Below are 20,245 nucleotides of genomic sequence, written 5' to 3' on the forward strand. Positions count from 1 at the left end.
GACTAGGGGCTTTAAATACAGGATCCTAAATTTAGACACCTAAATCCATATTCAGGCAGCTGAATAAGCAGCTTGTTTATCAAAAACACCGGACACTCAGAACTGAATCCCATTGTTGTAGGCGCAGTAATTTGGAAACTCAAGCCACGTATTGAAAGAAATGAATATGGATTTGGGATCTAACTTTTGTGTGTTGTGTATGTAATATCTAGATTCAAGCATTTGCCCAAAATATCAGAGTCTAGAATGTCTGTTAACAGGAAAAGAGTTTGGGGGGGGGACGGGGGTGTGGAAAGGATTAAAGCCCCTCCTGAAATGTCTCCAATTGTCCTTCTCACCCTGACAGGCTGCAGAACACGCATGTCTTGCTCCGGATCATCCCATGCCCTCCAGAGACAGGGAAAGGAAATGGCAGCAGCGGAGCCAGTGACCTTTGAGGAGGTGGCTGTGTATTTCTCTGAGGAGGAATGGGCTCTGCTGGACCCGGGTCAGAGAGCCCTCTACAGGGATGTGATCCAGGAGAATTATGAGACTGTGACCTCGCTGGGTAAGGATTCCTGTCCCCTCAGCTGCCAGATGCTGTGTGGGCTCTGGAGTAGCTGAGTTGAGTTTGGCTCAGGATTCTTCATTGGCCCCCCATATGTCAGGGGGATCAGCCCCAATAATCACTGGCTCCCGTGTGAGAGACTGTCCACTCCCATACAACAGCAGATTCAGTGACATAACAATGATGCTATTCTTCCCACAAACAAGGTTTTAATGTGCTTAACCACCATCTTGTGCATGTTCTGCCTTGGCTAGAGGTGTGAGTGGAAGGGCCCAGTCAGGAACAGCATATACCAGAGTGCTGGAGCTGGGGCTGGCTGCTGTTCATGCCTCCAGGCCTACCTCTTGTGCCAGTGTGCTGAACTCTGGGAAGGAGGGTGCGGTTCCTGGAGTCCTTTCCTGGCTATGGCTGATCGCTGTGAGCGGGGCTGGGTTCTGGGACTGAGTGAGGGCTTATGGAGCAGTTAATGCTCTGTGAGCCTTCTGTGGGGTGTATCGCTGTAGTAGAAAAAAGTGAGGAGGGCTCTTCTTGTTTTCAGACACTACACTTGGTCTCAGGAGACCTCCGTTCAATTCCCTGTTCTGCCACAGACTTCCTGAGTAACCTTGGGCAAGTCACTTAGACTGTGCCTCAGTCCCCTGTCTCTGCAATGGGTATTATAGTATGTCTCTATTTCACAGTTCTGTGTAAGGATAAATACATTAAATCTGGGAGATGCTCAGATACTGTGATCATGGGGGCCCCTGTAAGTACCCTGATAGCACAATGGGGTCCTGATTTACACTGGAGATTCCAGGTGCTGCTGTAATTCATAATCTTCACTTCCTGTAGTGGCTGCAGTGATGTATGATTTGTTGTTAGCGCCACAGTGTGTTGTAACAGCTGCTCAGTGCTGCTGTTTCTGGAGCTCTGATGTCAGCTGCACTAGCAGAGAGTGCAGCTTGCCCATTCAGCACACCTCAGTGTTGTTCCTAAAGAAAGACCACAGGCTGGGTTCAGTGGCTAACGCATTCGGCCAGGTTTATTGTCAACGAAGCACAGTACTAGTGTCCCAGGTCAATGGGTATAGGTACAGTAACGTGTTTTAGTCCCTCCACACCCGCCCCCCACCCCGACAATGGTACCGACTCAATCAGCAAACCAAGATGCTGTCCCCTGAGCTACCACAAATATCCCCTCCTGTGACTTCTCCTTCTATACATTGATGCAAAGAAGATACATCTTACACGCCAACTATAGCTACCACCCTTATCCATGTACCAGTTAGTTTGAACAAAACATCCCTATCCATTATCCTGTCATCCCATCCTTATTTTCACAAGGGGTCAGTGTGTTCCTCTACTATCTCTTAGCAATGTGTTTATGTAGTTACTGTTAGGGGGCTTATTCCTTCACTCTCCCACTTCCCTGGTCCTTCTCGCGTGAACAGAGAGCAACAATACCCGAAGTCCGAAGGTGCAAACAATTCGATGTTTATTGGGGTGAACTTCCAGCAAGCTTAAATACAAGTTCCTTTTCCTTATTTCCGAATCCCAACTTACTTCCTGTTTGCCCCTAATTTATATAGTATTATTCTTAGCTATACCTTAACCAATCATTCTACTGAAATTTAACTAACCAATCCTAACATATTTTAACATGATTAGCTAACCAATTATATCCCACCACCTTAATTAGTTTACACCCAGCAAAATTAATTATACAGCAGACAGAAACAATCACAGAACCAGACAGAGATTATACAGACAAACAATAGCAAAGTGGGAACTATAATGACAAAACAATACAGAAGTGAGGATTTTACATCCCAGCTATTGATAAGTGAGTTCTTGCCAGACAGGATGCTATCAAACTAAGTTTCCTTTTACATTTTCTAGGCACTTCCCTTTCTCTGGAGGTGATAGGAATACAATCCTGTCCTGATAGTGCCTGACAGCCCAAATAGCACCTTATTTCAATGTGACTAGTTTGGAATGTGAGAATGTGACTGTTCGCTTCCTAGCTTATGGCTGCCTCTGCTGCTTAGCCAAAGGCCTTAGCCTAAGAACAGGGCCTCAAACTGTCACAGTAAGAGAAGGCCCTTACACCAGCAGACAGTGATTTTGATTCTTTCTTTTATACCTCTAGAACTAGCCAAGTAATAAGAATACCCCTAAATTCTTAAAGTACAGGCCTTTACAGACAGGCCTGAATATCTATATCCTAACAGTTACTTGAGAGATCTTTTTGTTTTTATGCCCTCCTTACCCCTCAGGAACGTGCTTACTTGCTTAGCTGGCACCTAGTGTGGTACCATTCTGCCAAGGCCAGGCCTATTCTGGTTCCCAGCCATTGGTTCACACTGTTAGTTATGCCTAGGGCTCCAACAAGGTCTACATTCCCTTCTTTTTTTGTCTTTTTATGGGAGGATGTTTACCCATCATCCCGGAAAAGCATACTGTATGAACTGAAAATACTCAGTGGGCTAAACGCTGTTTCTTGGCCATTTTGCTTTACCCATCTATACATTCATGCCCCATGTGTCCACTGGTCTCCACATTCTCTCATATGACCTGTGGACAGTTTCTTCTCCCCCACCCCCCAGTTGTTTCTAATTATCAAATATTACTTTGTCAGGATTGGGTGTTGGTTACCAGACACTGAACAAGATGGTTTTGAATAATATGTGCCTCATTTAGGATGCTGTGTCACTGACCGCACATCACAAAATACACCCCATCCAATGTTCTCCTCCTGGATAGATATATGGCCTTCTTCACCAGGGTGAAGAATAGGCCGACGAGGAGGTCCCGAGACTTTGTGGGGCCATGGATGGGCAGGGAGTAAATAAAAATGTTGAGATTCTTGCTGCACTTTTCCCTGCACAAGGGGTTCCAGAGGGTGCAGAAAAGGGGCTGCCACCTGTCACACTCCAGATACGGATATGCCAGGGTCTCCCTCTCCCACAGAATGAACAAGTGCCAGGGAAGTCTGAAAATTGTGTCAACACCATGCCCGCGCTACGTGAAAGAGCCCAACCAACTTATATTCCTGGTCGGCCGCGGAATCAAGGTGGAATACAGGCTGGGCCACCAGGGCTCCTTCTCCTCAATAGGTGACAAAATGTCCAGCCATTTTGTATCTGGGGAGAACATGAGTGCAAGGAAATGAATTGGGGAGAGTGTGTGTGTATAGCTTCTCTTGTGATGTGGCTGAGGGGCTCACTGGCTGTATCAATATGAGTCAGCTCAAATGGGAGATTGAAAATGGTGGTGGGGCTCATGGGCTAGGAGCCTGACATCCATGCTCCAGAGAGCCAGGGGATACGGGCAGGTCGGGAACACCTCGCCCAGGAAAAGCCACAGAGACGGGGGATAGGGCAGCCTTTATCTTCTGGAGCACATAGTGGGGGACATGTGGGGTGGGCAGTGCTATATACTGGGCAAGCATACTGGGTCCACCCAGTCCTGCAAAACATAGTTGAGAAGGTCACGGACTTTGATTACACCAGCCAAAACCAGGAACCTCCACCCCCTGTGCCACAAAAGGTGGATTGTGCAACAGGAGTTCAGGAAGGAGGTGTCCACCCTCAGCAGCTGCAACAGATCTGATTGCAGAGACCAACTTGTGTGGCCTGAGGAGATCGCTGTCAATTCACAGAGATTTTGGAGGAGACATCTCAGATGGAGGAAAGCAAGCTGCTGGTCATATCAGAAGACTCAGAGGCAATGGAGGAAGGCATAAGACCTCAAAATTATAAGAAAGGCCCTGTGGGACACCACTATTTACCTCTCACCATTCTGAAACTGACCATTTATTCCTACCATTTGTTTCCCACTTTTAACCAGTTATTGATCTATGAGAGGACCTTCCCTCTTATCCCATGACTGCTTACTTTGCTTCAGAGATTTTGGTGAGAGATCTTGTCAAACACTTTCTGAAAGTCCAGGTTCATTATATCCACTGGATCACCCTTGTCCACTTGCTTGTTGACCCCCTCAAAGAATTCTAATAGATTGATGAGGCATGATTTCCTTTTACAAAAACATTTGTCACTCCCAGCTATGTCTATATGAGTTGTAGTCAGATAGCCTGCCACACCCTGGCTTTTAGCAGCCTTAAAGATTACCTCAGGGTGACCCCAACACACTCCTCTCTTAACAAACTGTATTCTCTTCAAGCAAAGTTTCTCATCACATGCTTTCAGCAGTCTTACAAACCAAACTCTTTAGGTCAGGACCACTCTCCCAGAGTCCAACAGCTGTTTTGTCTTCTTAGGTGCGATGCCAGAGACAGACAGGGAGAGGGAGGGGGTGTCTTGGGGTGTTTTCCCCTTTTTATAGTTCTGTCCTCCCTTTGAGAAGAAGCATTTCCAGCTGGGGGCAAGGTGACAGGAAGTCTGTGTGGATGGAAACTATGCTTTTTCTTTGCCAGGATGTAAATTTTTGTCCCACCCCATTTCTTGCCAAAGAATGGCCATTGAGCAGGTAATGGTCCATCAGCCTTGTTTTCACCTGACTGAGGCATCAGCTTGCTCTTTGTCCCTGAGGAACTGGTTTGGCCACTGTGATGGTGCCCCCCGTAAGGCTTTATGGAAATATGCTTATGAATGTGTGTGTGTGTGTGCATATATATGCCATAACTGGAATATGTTTTATGCTACATATGCCATGTAACATATCTCTGTGAAGGTTATGATCTACTGAATCTATTCATCCTATTTGTATGCATGTATCTTTTTTGTATTCAAAGTTATGAATATTGGCTGTGTACTGGCTTGATTTTGAAGTAGACTTACTAGACATTTGGTCAGCTTCTTGAGAAAGGAATGTGCAAGTTAAATGCCCAGTCAAGAAGCACTTAACAGACAATGGATCTTGAAGATGCCAATCCACATCTGAGCTTTCCCAGGAATGTGGCTTGGCCGGTAAAAAACTCAGTCATACGTGGACATGTGACTTGCCCATGTGACTCCAAAACTCCATTTTGTAGCTGGATTCTACACAGGGAGTGGGGTGTCCACCCACAGGAGAAAGTCTATTTAAACCTCTGGGAGACCCCTCCATTTTGTCTTCATCTGGCTCAAGAGATAGCCTCTTCACCCCCAAGGACACCTGAAAGAAACTGGAACAAAGGACAGTAAGTACAGGGGGTGTGAGTGATTGCTGAAACCAGACTAGAAGGAGACTAGTCTGTAAAAGGAAGCTTACTGGGTGAGGTTTTTATCTGTATTCAGTTTTCTTAGACATAGACTTGCATGTTCTATTTTATTTTGCTTGGTAATTCACTTTGTTCTGTCTGTCACTACTTGGAACCACTTAAATCCTACTTTCTGTACTTAATAAAATCACTTTTTACTTATTAATTAACCCAGAGTATGTACTAATACCTGGGGGGAGGGGGCAAACAGCTGTGCATATCTCTCTATCAGTGTTACAGAGGGCAAACAATTTATGAGTTTACTCTGTATAAACTTTACACAGGGTAAAATGGATTTATTTAGATTTTGGACCCCATTGGGCGTTGAGCATCAGAGTGTTAAAGGTAGGAACGCTTCTTTAGTTGCTTTCAGCTAAGTCTGCAGCTTTGGGGCACATGGTTCAGACCCTGGGTCTGCGTTGGAGCAGACTGGTGTGTCTGGCTCAGCAAGACAGGGTGCTGGAGTCTCAAGCTGGCAGGGAAAGCAGGGGCAGAATTAGTCTTGGCAAATCAGTTGGCAGCCCCAAGGGGATTTTTGTGATCCAACCCATCACAGTGGTGTAGTCGAGCAGGATCTGTGCACAGCTGATTGCTTTGAGATACTGGTAGTGATTTTAAGTGAGTTTTCAGTGTGGTGGCTGGAGAACAGACTTACCTGTAAAACATATTTTTAGTTATGATTGCAGCTTATGTTTATAACTTCACATACAATACTGCTACGTGCATTGATATTATTGATCAGCAAATTATGAGTTTTTAAATGATACCTCACAAGGCATGCCTTGTGTCATCAGTTGTTGGCCGCGTGTGTGTTCTCTCTGTGTGCTGCACCAGCTCTGTGCAGCTAGCTGACACAGGAGACCTTAATCGAACTGCCCAAGAACACCACAGACTCAGGTCATGGGAAGATGCTCAGCCAGGTTTATTGCCAACAAAGCATAGTACTAGTGTCCCTGCTCAATGGTTACAGGTACACCAATACATGTATGCCTGTGACAATGGACCAGCTCAGTGAGTGGCAGGAATTTCTGCTCCCTCCTTGGCCAAAGATACCCCTTCTGTCACCCCTCTTTTATACACTGTTACAAACAAGTTATGTATTGCCCCTCTGATGCGATTAGTTCCCACCCTTTACATTCATAGAATCATAGACTTTAAGGTCAGAAGGGACCATTATGATCGTCTAGTCTGACCTCCTGCACAATGCAGGCCTCAGAATCTCACCCACCCATCCTGTAACAAACCCCTGACCTAGGTCTGAGCTGTTGAAGTCCTCAAATCGTGGTTTAAAGACTTCAAGGTGCAGAGAATCCTCCAGCAAGTGACCCATGCCCCATGCTGCAGAGGAAGGCGAAAAACCCTTAGGGCCTCTGCCAATCTGCCCTGGAGGAAAATTGCTTCCTGACCCCAAATATGGCGATCATCTAAACCCTGAGCATGTGGGCAAGACTCACCAGCCAGACACCCAGGAAAGAATTCTCTGTACTAACTCAGATCCCACCTTATCTAGCGTCCCATCACAGGCCACTGGGCATATTTACTGCTAATAGTCAAAGATCAATTAATTGCCAAATTAGGCTATCTCATCATACCATCCCCTCCAAAAACTTATCAAGCTTAGTCTTGAAGCCAGATATGTCTTTTGTCTCCACAGTTCCCCTTGGAAGGCTATTCCAGAACTTCACTCCTCTGATGGTTGGAAACTTTTGTCTAATTTCAAGTCTAAACTTCCTGATGGCCAGTTTATATCCATTTGTTCTTGTGTCCACATTGGTACTGAGCTTAAATAATTCCTCTCCCTCCCTGGTATTTATCCCTCTGATATATTTATAAAAAACAATCATATCTGCCCTCAGCCTTCTTTTGGTTAGGCTAAACAAGCCAAGCTCCTTGAGTCTCCTTTCATAAGACAGGTTTTCCATTCCTCAGATCATCCTAGTAGCCCTTCTCTGCACCTGTTCCAGTTTGAATTCATCCTTCTTAAACATGGGAGACCAGAATTGCACACAGTAGTCAAGATGAGATCTCAGCAGTGCCTTGTATAATGGTACTAACACCTCCTTATCTCCACTGGAAATACTTCTCCTGATGCATCCCAAGACCGCATTAGCTTTTTTCACGGTCATATCACATTGGCGGCTCATAGTCATCTTGTGGTCAACCAATACTCCTAGGTCCTTCTCCTCTGTTACTTCCAAGTGATGCATCCCCAGTTTATAACAAAAATTCTTGTTCTTAATCCCTAAATGCATGACCTTACGCTTTTCACTATTAAATTTCATCCTATTACTATTACTCCAGTTTACAAGGTCATCCAGATCTCCCTGTATGATATCCCGGTCCTTCTTTGTATTAGGAATACCTCCCAGCTTCGTGTCATCTTCAAACTTTATTAGCATATTCCCACTTTTTGTGCCAAGGTCAGTAATAAAAAGATAAAATAAGATTGGTCCCAAAACTGATCCCTGAGGAACTCCACTAGTAACCTCCTGACAGTTCATCTTTCAGTATGACCCGTTGTTGTCTCCCCTTTAACCAGTTCCTTATCCACCTTTCAATTTTCATATTGATCCCCATCTTTTCCAATTGAGCTAATAATTCCCATGTGGAACCATATCAGATGCCTTATTGAAATCGAGGTAAATTAGATCCACTGCATTTCGTTTATCTAAAAAATCTGTTACCTTCTCAAAGAAGGAGATCAGGTTGGTTTGGCACGATCTACCTTTTGTAAAACCATGTTGTATTTTTTCCCATTTACCATTGACCTCAATGTCCTTAACTACTTTTCCCTTCAAAAGTTTTTCCAAGACCTTGCATACTACAGATGCATCTGTAGATTCAATCAAAACATCTCTATCCATTCCCTTGTCATTCTGACCTTATCCTTAGGAGGGGTCAGTGTGTCCCTGTATCATCTTCTGGGAATGTGTTTACACCATAACCTTGTATCTGGGTGTTCTCGTACTACCCTTCTGGAATGTGATTACATGAATACTTAGATAGAATCGTAGAAGTGGTAGGGCCTTGAAGAGGTCATCTAGTCCAGTCCCCTGCACTCATGGCAGGACTAAGTATTATCTAGACCATCCCTGACAGGTGTCTGTCTGACCTGCTCTTAAAAATCTTCAACTCCTTAGTGCCTAGGAGTGCTTGTGTTTTTGTAAAACCAGCCCTGCTTTTGCCAAGTTCATGTATTGGACAGTGAACCTGCAAATAGGCATATTTGTCACAGGGTCTGATTTTTGCTTATAGCCTGGACTCTTGCTAACTTTCCTTTTACAGCAGCAGAGGCACTGGGACATCTGATTGGTAGAGGGCAATAGGGGGAGATCTTAGAGGGGTCACATGACCCTCTTCTGGGAGGGTTACCCTCGCCCCAGAACTCCCCCCGATTGATTAAATCCACTCTCCGGGAGGCCCTCTGCAGCTGGAACCCATCCTGATTGATAGAGGGTGATGGGAGGAGTTCTTAGAGCGGTCACATGACCCACTTCTGGATGGATCACCCCGCCTCAGAACTCATAGAATCATAAAATATCAGGGTTGGAAGGGACCTCAGGAGGTCATCCAATCCAAACCCCCTGCTCAAAGAGGACCAATCCCCAATTTTTGCCCCAGATCCCTAAATGGCCCCCTCAAGGATTGAACTCACAACCCTGGGTTTAGCAGGCCAATGCTCAAACCACTGAGCTATCCCTCCCCCCACTGGTTAAATCTCCTCTCAGGGCGGTCCTACGGGGGAAAAAAATCCTGATTGGTAGAGGGTGGTGAGAGGAGTTCCTAGAGGGGTCACAGGACACCTTTTGCTTCTGGTCATGTGTCCGTCTTGACCCCAGAAATAATACCCCTTGGGGCAGGGCCTGAGGGGCCAGGCCTGATGGGACGGGGTGGGGGGAGCTGTGTTTGATTGATGGTAGGCCCCTTATACTACTAGCACATCCTACCTACATGACAGGAGCACCATTCCTCATGCCATATTTCAGGGATCCGTAATGTCCTTAAGGTAGTGGAGTACAACATTGCTAGCCATTGGATTCCTTTGAGATCCAGAAGGTGGAAGAATTCTGGCAGAATACCATCAGGGCCTGCAGCCTTCCCTTTTTTTCATCGCAGCAAGTCCTTCTTTCACTTCCTCAATGTTGGCAGTGGAAGGTTCTCCTCCGGGGATTGATGCAAGTGTTCAGTAAAGTTGTTAGAATCATAGAATATCAGGGTTGAAAGGGACCTCAGGAAGTCATCTAGTCCAACCCCCTGCTCAAAGCAGGGCCAATCCCCAATTTTTGCCCCAGATCCCTAAATGGCCTCCTCAAGGATTGAACTCACAACCCTGGGTTTAGCAGGCCAATGCTCAAACCACTGAGCTATCCCTCCCGCAACGGATACACATCTCTTCTTGTGTGTTTATCAAGTGGTGGCCAGTACGCTGTGGGATTAGTGGCCCCAAGATGATGTAGTAGTGTCCAGGCTCGACAACTTGAATTTGTAAAATCAAGGTTTTGCATGCACTCAAGCCATCACTGGCATCTTGCTGTGTCAAGGGAGTGTAGCAAGGTTTTTGCAGTGTGAGAGTTCCTGGTCTGCTTGTATTGCTGGAGCAACTCCTGCGTCTCTCTCGTCCAGCAGGGAGTGTGCTTTTTCCAGAAGCCTCAGGGAATGTTCTTCTTTCCTGCTACTTTCAGGAGTCCTGCAAACCGTTGATAGCATTCCGGTCTTGCTAGAATCCTTGCAACAGTTTTCTGAACAGTTTCTTTATACGCAACCCAATCAGCTTTAGCAAAATTCCATCGTACTACCTCTTTTGGAAAGAACACAGGGATTTCAATGCCTACGTGGATCATTATAGGTCTGTGTTGGCTGTTTGGAAATGCCAATTGTCCTTCACGTGTTACGATGAGTGTTACCACTTTGGTCTTTAGACATGAATGTTAGGTCCTGATTGTACCCACATTGCCAGCGGCTTGAATGGAATGCTGATTGTTGTTTTAGTTCATAGATTAGTTGTAAGTCTTGTGCAGATATCTAGTCCATGAGATTTTTGCCATCGGTTTCATTTGTTTTATAGCCCCACATAGCTTGGTGACTATTAAAATCACCTGCATAGATGCATGGAATAAGAGTGCTGAGTAGCACTGGTTTTGGCCATCTTGTGCTGGGGGCTTTATAGATGTTGGTAATGTGGAGCTCCCCTACTTTGATAGCTGTGGTAAAGGTGGTCTCCTCTTTGGTTGATGGGATAATATTAAAATCTGTAATGGTGTCCTTGATGTATATTGCCAAGCCATATTCAGGATGATAATGGCTAGTCGTTAGGTTGTATCCATAGATACAGTAGCACCTAACCTGTTGGTCATTGCCAACATGGGTCTCTTGCAACATGAGGATATCAGTGTTGTAAGTCTTCAGCAAGTTTCCAAGTGTAACAGAGTGTACGTGGGCCTCTCTATCTTCTGCCGCTTCTGCACCCACAAACCACCTTTGCTTTGGTGCAATCACCTGTGTGCTTTATTTACAGTACAAGTTCCTACCACCTTGTAGCTACAGACAGCATCAGGCTTACAGCCTCAGGGACCGCTAGCTTCTGCGGCCAGCAGGGGAGATTGGCCTCTAACTCCCTGACTCCTCCCTTTCCTCCCCCTGGCTTCCTTCCCTCCAGCCTTTATGTAGTCCCTGGCTAACGAGGCTGGCAGCTCTTCCCTATTTGCCACTTGGGCCTGGGCTTGCTCAGCCAACTCCAGTTCCCCTTTCCTGATTGGAGCTGGCGTGACAGAGGTCTGGCTCAGGGTTTCCTAGCCAGCACCCTGTCACACATCTCCCCCCTTATGAATCACCAGGTTAGTCAGTCCTTGGCCTCTCTGCCCCCTTCCGGTGGGGTTCGTCCTGGGAAGTCTCTTCCCCCTCTTTCGGACAATCACCTGCATCATCTCTTGGGGTTTCCTTCATACCCCAGGAAGTACACTGGTCGGGGGGTGGATGTCCCCATAGCTCTGCCGCCACCCACAGATCTTCACACCAATCGCATCTTTGTGGGCATCCCTTTTCCTTTATTCCCTTTTCTTTCAGTAGGGGGTCAGGGCCAATCCCAACCTCCTGCTGGACACCCTGAGCCTCGGGTTCTCCCAAGCCACCAAGCAGGGTCCCCATTTCTTCTCCTGGGATCTGTGTTGTGGGGAACTCCAGTTGCCACTTTTCTTCCTCTAAGGGGCTTGGGCTGGCCATCTGCCCCGCACCTCCTTCCCCTCTGTCTACCCTATCTGGGCTCTGATGTCTAGGGTTCTCATACTACTAGGGTTCTCTCGCTACCCCGAGGACCTTGCTCCTCTTCCTCCCCAGGGCTTCTCAGTCTAGGAGTGCCCGCCTCCTCCTTCGGGGGACCTTTCCTTTTCCCTCTGTGGGGAGGGCCCCAGTCCATACCTAACATAACAGGGTATGGTAACCCCTCTACTACCCCGATCCACTTCCATTTAAAGCTGCCCTGCACTTCTAGGGGCACCTGGACCACCGAGCAGTATCTCCTGTCCCTGTGGATACACTCCAGGGCCATCCGTGCACCTGGAGTCATCCAGTGCTGTTTTATCAGCCCCCTCTGGACAAGCAAGCAGGCTGAAGCTGTATCCACCAGGCCCCTATGGGATTTCCTCCCCACCTGCACCGGGATAGTGGACAGCCCCTGCCCCCTTGCCTGCCCTTCATCATTAGTCCAGCCACAAAATTTGGTCCAGCCACATTCCATATCCAAGCAGTACCACTTTTTATGTCCTGGCCACCCACACTGCCAGCAAACTATCGCGCCGGCTCTAATGGGAGCTCCTCAGGGTTCCTTCTTCCTCTCTGGGCCTTTCCCAGGAAGGGGTTTCTTCCCCAACGCTCTGTCTTTATAGGGTTGGCGCTCCCCTCGGGGAACGTCTGCCTCCGTGTACTCCTCGGTCAGCTTGACTGCTGCATGGACTGTACTTGGCTGATGATGTCTGACCCAGACTTGGATATTCTCTGGGAGGCCCTGTAGCAAAGTATTACTCTGCCAACAGGCCCACCCAGTCTAGGATGGCCACTCTCACCATCTCATAGTTCCGGGCCTGTTCCTTACACAAGGCCATGTAGGCCACTTGAGCTTCTCCCACCACGTAGGGAGCCAGCCATAGGGCCCAGGTTGCCCTACCCCATCTGGCACCCATGGCTACCCACTCGAACGTACTGGGGAAGGCATCCAGGTCATCTGCCGGGCCCGTTTTACAGAGTCCCAAGGCTGGTGGCCAGGTGCCATCCCCTACCACAGGAGTCACCATTCGTTGCAGGAGTTGCTGCTGCACGCTGACATGCTCTCTCATAAAGTTCTGTAGGCTTTTCTGCTGTTCTGCCTGCCAGGTTAGTAAGGCCTGTCTCTCAGCCTGCTGGGACTGCTGGAAGCCTTGCAGGGTCTTCTGCATCTGTTCCTGCTGTTTTACAAGCCATTGCAGGGTCTCCTCCATCTCTAGGCTGCCAACCACGTCCGTTGGCTCAGGATCCCAGACAAGCCCCCACATGTAACATGGCACAGGTGGGCCTCTCTATCTTCTGCTGCTTCGGCAACCACAAACCAATCGACACAGGTTTAGGATCAGTCCCTTCCTGGTCATAACTCTCCACACTAGTAGCAGGTAAAGCACAGGGCATACCTTCATACTTCATGTCTGACTGGTTCATGGTATTAACTTGATTTGAATAAAGCTTTAATGTCACCCCCAGTTAAAAGATCTGTAGGCAATACATTCCTTACACCAATTATAACTTCATGTTTACTACCATTCCATTCTTTGTGGGTTCTGGCTAAAGGCACACTCACAGTAAACTCATAAAAGGATTACAAAATTTTACACTCTTATCTGGTAAATAATCTTCCTCTTTTGACAAGATCTGCTTGAACTAGAATGATGTTAGAAGCTGTAACTTGCCCTAAACAGCTTTTACCATTGATTTTTACACTCTTTAGGAATTTCCTATTGCTACCCCCATACATAGCATTGGCACAATTTATGGTTACCTCCTCCTGAGCTCACAGTAACAGCATTTACATAAAAGGTGGCAGTGTTGGGGTATATTTGGTTACCCTCTTTCTAGTCAAAGTCCTTTAGCAGATTTTTCAGTGCTTGATCAGTGGCTTTCTTCTTAAAGGATAAAGCCTTTCGGGAGCACAAATCTTCCAGGGTTTTTCTGTCAGGATCCTCATATGATCGTTGCTCACTCATTGTAATTACTCTTCAACCACCAAAACTCTCAATGTAAAATTTCAAATTTTTGACTAGTTTGGGTTCTGATCCAAAGTTTAATTGACCTGGTTCCATGGATTTTACCAAAACTTTGCCTCCGTGGGTCACAACTGAGAATACCAAATTCAGGACAAACTGCTAAGCAATAGGGCAGACACACCCCAAAACTGGTGATTATTCTTCCATAAGATATACCAAACCAGCAACGAAAATAAACTTCTGTCTCACCACACTGGCTAACAAGAAGTCAGAAAGGCAGCCTCCTTGGGTATTCCAGTCCTTATTTCAACACCCAAACGCTAGACTTAATGATGAGTGGCTATTTAAAACCAATTTAATCAACCAAGGGATTCTTCCAATCCCAAAGGACCAGCCATGTACCCAGCTCAATATATAACTCAGATGTTACCCAATAATCACGTTGTTGCCAATCCTTTAGTATCTAATTATCTAAAGGTTTATTTATAAGAGAAGAGAAAGAGGGGAGAGTTAAAATCAGTTAAAGGAATCAAATACATACACACATTGCAAAGTTTTTGTATCAGGTTTGAAGCAGTGATGACATAAACTACTGGCTTGTTAAGTCTCTGCTTCCTTCTAAAAGATTGGAAGGTCCTCAGTCCTTTGGTTAGAATGCTCCCATTAGTATAAGTGCGTAGTCCAGAGATCAGAGCAGGAAAGCGGAAAAATGAAGATGTTCCTAGGGCCTTTTGTAGTTTCTGCCATGTGGAGTGACACTCATTGTTCCAAGAAAAGCCCCCAGCATAGTTAGTTGAAAAGTACAGGCACAAGATGGAATTTAGTGACACATGAGCTGGTCACATGCCCTTGCATACTTCGATGCGTCATGGCAGGCATTACCCATAGTCTGGCTGAAACGTCCACAGGAAAGTCCATCAGGTGCGGATGAGCTTTTTCCATGGTTTTTGTTGATGGGCCATCAACCAGAATACTCTATTCACAATATGCAGGCTAGACTAGATGTAAACTACCTTGTGGGTACAAAAACAAGAGCAAACACATTTGAAATAGAGATACATAGGCAATATTCAGAACTTGAGATACAAAAATGATATACACATACAAACAGGATAATCATAGTCAGCAAATCATAACTTTTCCATTGACACCTCACATGACATACTTTGCACAAGATTTGTTCTAGTTGTATAACAGTGGTAGCAAGAATGATTTACATGGTCATATTTTAATCATATAATGGCACAGGGGGACCTTCCCAAGACTAAATGATGGTCCAAGACAGTGCTCCCTCTAATTTTTTACATCCATGTGCAGAATGAATTTTGTTATGTGCACCAATATTGGTGCACATAACAAAATTCATGTGGTGGGGTGGGACCAAGGGGTTTGGAGTGTGGGAGGGGGCTCAGGGCTGGGGCAGAGTGTTGGGGTGTGGGGGGATGAGGGCTCTGTCTGGGAGTGCGGGCTCTGGGATGGGGCTGGGGATGAGAGGTTTGGGGTACAGGCTGCCCTGGGGCTGCGGTGGGGAGAGAGGACTCCCCCCAGCCCTCTCTCACTGCAGCAGCTCGGGGGGAGAGTCGCCTCTCCCCAACTGCAGCAGCTCTGGCAGGTTTGGGCTGGGCCGAGGGAGGGGCTCCTCTCCCCCAGCCGTGGCAAGTCTGGGGCAGGTCCGTGCTGGGGCCGGCAGGGAGGGACGCCTCTCCCCTCTGCAGTCCTGAGCCCATGCGCAGGGCTTAATAGGCAGCTGCGCACCATGCAGCTTAGAGGGAACTTAGGTCTGAGAAGGGGTCTGGCTGAATGTGTGAGGAATGGGCCCACAAGATATGAAAATGTGAAAAGTAGATTCTGTCCAACCAAGAGGGGTGTGACTGAGCCACCTGCACCCAGACAAAGGTGAAGGAGGTGGGGGACTGGGCACCCGAGGAAGGTTGGGAAACAACACAAAGAGGCTGCTGCTGCTGCTGGCAGAGTAGGACCAAAGCAGTTGAGGGGGAGCTCAGCTGCAGCAATAGCCACACACACTGCTGGAGGATCAGCACAGCCAAACGCCACTATGGCCAGCTGCGGGAGCAGCAGCTATTGTGGGCAGTTGGAGGGTCCCACCCAGGCACAGGCAGTAAGGCGTTCAGGACTTTGGAGTAAAGGGAGGATCTGAAGCAGCCAGCCAAGGATTCACCTCGTTCCTCAGACAGCTTCCTCTCTCTCCTTCTGGTTTAAGTAGTGCATCCGAGCCAAGGAGTGGGGCTAGCTTCCCCCCCCCAAGTCAGAAGAGAGCCCCTGGGAGCTAGAACTCTGCTAACTCCTTTCTCTGCGAGCTCTAAGTGGTCTGCCAGGCGGCAGCTGCAGTATGAGCACTGCCTGAGGGCCTCGGTTTCAGACCTACAAGCCCTCACAGGAGCTCACATTTTAAGTAATGTGTTCTGGCCTGTGATGCGGTGCATGGAATGGGCCGTGATGGAGATTCAGTTGTATCCTAGAGTGTAGCAGAATGCTCAACTTCCCTGGGGCACAAGCTGGGGCATTCCCAAGGCAGAGGCGATGCACCTTTACTCCAGATGAGTGTGTCATGGGATCTTGTACAATCTATAGCCCAGTCTCTGTAAGATGGGAGAGGAGCCTCTCTGGGTGGGCGACTCAGATCCTGGGTCTGGAAGTAGTAATAGGACTGACGTTAATGAACAAAATCAACACTTGATTAATTGTTTCCCAAGTAGGATTTCCAATTTCCAAACCTAATGTGATATCTTGGGTGGAGCGAGGTGAGGAGCTGCGGGTCCTGGATCTCCAGGGCTCTGAGGAAGGGGAGATCATCAGCGACACCCACACAGGTGAGGAATCAGCTACACTGACTCAAACCTCATAGCAGATGTCAATTCTGCATTTTCATCAAGTGTATGTGACCCTTCAGCCTGTCTTCATCTCTAGTGAGAGGATGTGAAGGAAAGATGGATTCTCTCCTCTGGGGAGGGGTTTTGAGGAAGGAGAATGAACTCAGCTCATGATATTTCAATCTCCCCAGCCGTTATTTGTGTGTGTTCCCCCCTTTTCCTGTTCCCCTTTCAGAGTTTTCCTTTCCTTCAAGCACAGAGAATGACTCCTTTCTGGATTATCTCTCTATCCCACAGGGGAGGGGACAGTGAATGAGAACAGTGAGGAAAGTCTTCAGCAGGAAGGTCCTGAGCAAGTGGCACTGTGTGGGATGTTATGGGGAAGATCTGAAGAGCGTGTTTCCCAGAGTCCTGAGCAGGGAGAAACCTTCGAGAGTCAGCACAGGCCACAAAGACAGCAGGGAAACCATCTAGGGGAGGGACGGAGTACATCCTCTCACAGGAGCAGAGGGGTGAAAAGAAACAAAGAAACCAATCAACAGAAAATCCCCCATGAAGAGGGACACTACACTTGCAGTGATTACAGGAAAAGCTTCCGTCAGCACTCAAGTCTTGAACATCAGAGAACCCACACAGGAGAGAAGCCCTTCAACTGCTCTGACTGTGGGAAAAGCTTCAGTCAGAACTCATACCTTATTAAACATCAGAGACGACATACAAGAGAGACACCCTATAACTGCCCTGACTGTGAGAAAAGCTTCAGTCAGAGTTCAGACCTTGTTAGACATAGGAGAACCCACACAGGAGAGAAACCCTGTAACTGCTCTGACTGTGGGAAAAGCTTCAGTGAAAGCTCACACCTTATTGCACATCAGAAAATTCACACAAGACAGAAACCCTATAACCTAAGTTCCCTCTAAACTGCACAGCAGGCTATCAAGGGCTGCCCAGGTGGGGAGAGATGCTTCTCCCCTGGCCCCAACCCGGAGCTATTGGGGATGGGGAGAGGTGCCTCTCCTCCGGACCCATAGCTATCGTGGATGGGGAGACACGGAGAGGTGCTTTCCCCTGACCCCAGGCTGGTGCGGTGAGAGAGGGCTGGGGGGAGTCTTTTCTCCTTGGGGCAGCCTGCACCCCAAACCCCTCATCCCCGGCCCCACACCCCCAACTAGAGCCCTCACCTCCTATACCGCAACCCTCTGCCCCAGCTCTGAGCCCCCTCCCACACCTTGAACCCCTCATCCCTGGCCCCACCCCGAAGTCCTCACCCCCCCATACCCCAACTCTCTGCCCTAACTCTGAGCCCCGTCCTGCATCCCAAACCCCTCATCCACGGCCCCACCCTAGAGCCCACACCTCCAACCAGACTCCTCACTCCCATGCACCACAACTCTCTGCCCCAGCCCTGAGCAACCCACACACACACTCTGAACCCCTTGGGCCCCACCCCCACCACACATCACCTCCATATTGGTGAACATAACAAAATTAATTCCGTACATGGATGTAAAATAAAAGAAGAAACATTGCCAATAGCTGCTCTGACTGCGGAACAAGGTTCAATCAGAGCTGATACCTTATTGAACATCAGAGAACGCACACAGGCGAGAAGCCCTTTAACTGCCTCGATATTGGGAAAAGGTTCAGTCGACGCTTAAATCTTAACAGACATTGTATAATCCAACCAGGAGAAAAACCCTTCAGCTGCTCTGACTGCGAGAGAAGCTTCAGTGAACACTCACACCTCATTTCACAACAGAGAATTCATATAGGACAGAAACCCTATAACTACTCTGATTGCAGGCAAAGGTTCAGTCAAATCTCAGACCTTGTTAGACATACGAGAATTCACACACGAGTGAAACCCTATAACTAGATATAGGAGGAGTGGTAGATACGCTGGAGGGTAAGGATAGGATACAGAGGGACATAGACAAATTGGAGGATTGGGCCAAAAGAAATCTGATGAGGTTCAACAAGGACAAGTGCAGAGTCCTGCACTTAGGATGGAAGAATCCAATGCACCGCTACAGACTAGGGACCGAATGGCTAGGCAGCAGTTCTGCAGAGAAGGACCTAGGGGTTACAGTGGACGAGAAGCGGGATATGAGTCAACAGTGTGCCCTTGTTGCCAAGAAGGCCAATGGCATTTTGGGCTGTATAAGTAGGGGCATTGCCAACAGATCGAGGGATGTGATCGTTCCCCTCTATTCGACATTGGTGAGGCCTCATCTGGAGTACTGTGTCCAGTTTTGGGCCCCACACTACAAGAAGGATGTGGATAAATTGGAGAGAGTCCAGCGAAGGGCAACAAAAATGATTAGGGGTCTGGAACACATGACTTATGAGGAGAGGCTGAGGGAACTGGGATTGTTTAGTCTACAGAAGAGAAGAATGAGGGGAGATTTGATAGCTGCTTTTAACTACCTGAGAGGTGGTTCCAGAGAGGATGGTTCTAGACTATTCTCAGTGGTGGAAGAGGACAGGACAAGGAGTAATGGTCTCAAGTTGCAGTGGGGGCGATTTAGGTTGGATATTAGGAAAAACTTTTTCACTAGGAGGGTGGTGAAACACTGAAATGCGTTACCTAGGGAGGTGGTGGAATCCCCTTCCTTATAAGTTTTTAAGGTCAGGCTTGACAAAGCCTGGCTGGGATGATTTATTTGGGGATTGGTCCTGCTCTGGGCAGGGGGTTGGACTAGATGACCTCCAGAGGTCCCTTCCAACTCTGATATTCTATGATTCTATGAACTGCCCTGACTACAGGAAAAGCTTCAGTCAGAGCTCTGACCTTGTTAGACATAGGAGAATCCACACAAGAGAGAAACACTTCTACTGCTCTGACTGTGGGAAAAGCTTCACTCAGTGCTCAAGCCTTATTGAACATCAGAGAACCCACACAAAAGAGAGAGCCTACAGATGCATTGCAAGCAGAAAAAGCTTCAGCCAGTGCTCATACATTCTATCACATCAGAGAACCTAAAGGTGAGAAAGACCCTATGAATTGCCAAGTGCAGGAAAAGCCTCAGTTGGAGGTCAATCCTTGTTGCCCACCAGAGAATCCACACAGGGAAGAAGTTTTTAAATGCCCTGAATTTAGGAAATGTTCAGTGAGAGCTCAGCCCCTAATAAACCTCAGAGAACCTACGGGGAAGAGTGCCCTGAGTACGGGAAAGCCTTCTAGCACAACTCATCCCTCACGAGATGTCTGAGAATCCACCCAGGACACATACCGTAAAAGTGTGCTGGCTAGGGATGAGCCAAATGAATAACATTTTTTTGTATTCTGACAAATATCAGAGGCCATGTAGTGAGGACAAGTTGCAGTGGGGAAGTTCTAGGTTGGATATTAGGAAACACTATTTCACTAGGAGGGTAGTGAAGCACTGGAATGGGTTACCTAGGGAGGTTGTGGAATCTCCATCCTTATTGTTTTTCAAGGCCCAGCTTGACAAATCCTTGGC

At 47.5% G+C, this 20,245-nt stretch overlaps 1 protein-coding gene across 1 annotated transcript; it reads left to right on the forward strand.

The window, feature by feature from the left end:
- The first annotated feature begins 315 nt into the window (after window positions 1-315).
- On the forward strand, window positions 316-19,764 carry LOC125629141 (uncharacterized). Its single transcript, XM_075119716.1, has 5 exons — window positions 316-547; window positions 16,665-16,781; window positions 17,079-17,651; window positions 18,368-18,590; window positions 19,554-19,764. Exons 1-5 carry the CDS (start codon window positions 316-318, stop codon window positions 19,762-19,764), a joined length of 1,356 nt encoding a protein of 451 aa, XP_074975817.1.
- The last annotated feature ends 481 nt before the right edge of the window (window positions 19,765-20,245 follow it).

The sequence above is a fragment of the Caretta caretta genome, chromosome 14 (genome assembly GCF_965140235.1).
Source record: "Caretta caretta isolate rCarCar2 chromosome 14, rCarCar1.hap1, whole genome shotgun sequence".
NCBI lineage: Eukaryota > Metazoa > Chordata > Testudines > Cheloniidae > Caretta > Caretta caretta.